We start from the raw sequence: 2,762 nt of genomic DNA, 5'->3' as shown, positions 1-2,762 counted from the left end.
CTTCAATCTATCTACATATCTATCTATTGCTGGCTTTATTTGCCAGGCTTATATACTAAAAGAAAAGGGGCGCCTGGCAAACACTCGGATATTCGTAGAGTTCCTCGATAAGTCATGATCCTTCTAAAAACACCAGCGCACATGCTCCCAGCATCGCGTGACTTCCGCTGTCATAACAATATCAAATTAGCAAGCAGTGTTCCCTATTTGATATGCTTATTACAGACAAGATTAGGAATTTGCATTTGTTTGATTGTTTTTGTTTATATCATACCAAATCAACAGAAAATGTTTTTTATGTTGCTTTATAAAATGCTTTGTGTTATCAGCAAGTTTGTAAAGAAGAAGTAAAGAAGAAAACAGTAATAACACAATAATAGTATCTGTGGTATGAAGTATATGTGTTTCAGGTCAAATTAGTAGGTAGTCTTTCACTTTTGATATATTGATAAGTAGATTTACTTCTTGCTAGTTTTTATGTACAATTTGATTTAATATGCATTTATATTTCTAAGCTTCACATCAAATTAGTTGTGTGTATGACTGTTTTCATGTGTGTTTATTTTAGAATTAGTTTTTAATTAACGTTTGTCTCTTGATTTATTTATAAATATGTACCTCATAAGAAACTAGTAAATAGTTTGTGTCAGTAAATATGTATCTGTGTATTTTTATTCATATACATTACTTTGCAGTTTTTGTTGTTCTTGTTTTCTGTTAAGTTGAATTTCAGTTTTCTCTTAAAGTTTTTTAACATATATTTTTAGAAGATACACAAGTTTATCATGTATTTACTGTTGTTTTTTTTAAAGTTTATTGACGTTTTGTATTTTTCAGGAGAATGGAAAATCTCAGTAACTTACTCAAGAGAACACATTGAAGGAAGCCCATTTACATGTTATGTTTTTGATCCAAGCCAGGTTAAGGTATGGTTATTCTGAAAGTAGTTATTTGAAGATCTTTAATTTTCTTTAAGTGATAAAAGTGACATGTATGTTAGCCTACCTTGCTTACTGCTTTGGGTGCTTTCAAATTAATGTAAATCTAAAAACTGTTTATATTCTAGCTTCATATAATATTACTCTGAAATTAAAATTTTTTTTAAAGAAGAACACAAATTCATAAGAAACTAATAATACATCAGCATAATAATGCACAAAATAATGAAGAAATAACAAAACTTAGAAAACTATTATGGTTTCGACAGCCCAAGCTTGTCATTTACAAGGGATAGAGTAAAAGTATATTTCAGTATTAATTTTTTTCCATTATGTGAGGCACAAGTCCCATTCTCCAAAAATTTGACTTTGGATAAAAACATTTTTCCAGTTTTAGGCTAGAATGTCTTTAAACATCTTTAAACATCAAATTTTATCTTTGTGTCAATCTTGTTGGAATTATTGTGCTGTTAATCATACATGGGTCTAATTTTCCAACTAGGTGAAAGGTTTAGAGCAGTTAGTAAAAGGAGAACCTTCTACATTTCTTTGTGATGCCAGTGATGCTGGCTGGGGAAAAGTGAATATTGATGTGCAGTATAATAAACGCAACCTTCCTCTGATGGTTGATGAGAGGGGGAATGGTATCTCTTGGGTCACCTTCACACCTTCACAGGATGGCAAATACAGAATATATGTAACATTTAATGATATGCATATCAAAGGTATGATGACAGTATTTCAGGTTATTATGAAGCTTTTATACAAGAATGTATAAAAATGTTATCCGAATTAACTGCTGTGTTGAAACTTTGCCACTATTTAGTTTGTATTAGGTTGTCAAAAATTAATGACGCATTTTGGGACACTTTCATTACCCCCCCCCCCAAAAATGTACATCACGTATGATAGATAAACTAACTGCCTAAACAACACCACATTAGTGTAGCCTATATAATGTGTAAAGTTTAGTATACTCTAATCCCTTATAGTTATGGCACATGAGGAGACACACATTTTGCATGTAATGCTGTTTGAGTACAAAAAGGGTAACAAAGCCTCTGTAGCCACAAAGAATATCAAATAAGTTTATGGAAATGTTTCGAACGTTTGTAAGAGTCAAAGATGGCTCAGCAAATTTCATTCAGATGACTTTAACCTTAAAAACTGTGATGGCGGGGGCCAACATGTTGGAATTGATACTGATGCTCTGAAGACTCTTGTTGAGTCTAACCCAATGCAACACACTCGTGAAATTGCATGTCTCTCATGAAACATCTAAGGAATATGGGAAAACTCCATAAAGAAGGTGTTTTGGTGCCTCACGAACTCTCAGATGATCATCGTTTCCAACATGTGAATGTTGCTTTGTCTCTTCTGGCGCGTAATGCACATGAACCATTTTTAGACAGAATTGTCACCGATGATGAAAAAATGGATTCTCTCTGCGAATATTAAACACCAAAAACAATGGCTCAGTCCTAGACAAAAACCACTTCGGACCCCAAAACCTGGACTCCATCTGCAGAAAGTGATGCTTTGCATTTGATGGGACATCAAATGAGTATTTCATTTCAAACTCTTCAATTCACAGCGAACTATCAATGCAGAGAGTATGGTCAGTAACTGGTACATTTAAATCAAGCCCTTCATCAGAAATGCCCTTCACTCGTCAATCGGAAAGGTGTTCTTCTCCACGACCATGCATGTCCACATGTGGCATGTTTGACGCAACACCAGATTATGGAATTGGGTTGGGAAGTTTTCCCCCACCCACCATATTCTCCAAATATGGCACCATCAGATTACCATCTTTTTCGTTCG

At 33.9% G+C, this 2,762-nt stretch overlaps 1 protein-coding gene across 1 annotated transcript in view; it reads left to right on the top strand.

Annotated features, from left to right (window-relative positions):
• The window catches only part of LOC111085450 (filamin-B-like), a 58,952-nt gene that overhangs the window by 55,618 nt on the left and 572 nt on the right, over window positions 1-2,762 (top strand). The window contains exons 9-10 of the mRNA XM_022384063.1: window positions 838-926; window positions 1,441-1,663. Of these exons, the coding sequence (XP_022239771.1) occupies window positions 838-926; window positions 1,441-1,663 (312 nt within the window). The remainder of the gene's footprint in view (window positions 1-837; window positions 927-1,440; window positions 1,664-2,762) is intronic.

This window comes from Limulus polyphemus, unplaced genomic scaffold (assembly GCF_000517525.1).
Source record: "Limulus polyphemus unplaced genomic scaffold, Limulus_polyphemus-2.1.2 Scaffold397, whole genome shotgun sequence".
In the NCBI taxonomy this organism is placed as follows: Eukaryota; Metazoa; Arthropoda; class Merostomata; order Xiphosura; family Limulidae; genus Limulus; species Limulus polyphemus.
This window is presented reverse-complemented; position numbering and strand designations above follow the sequence as displayed.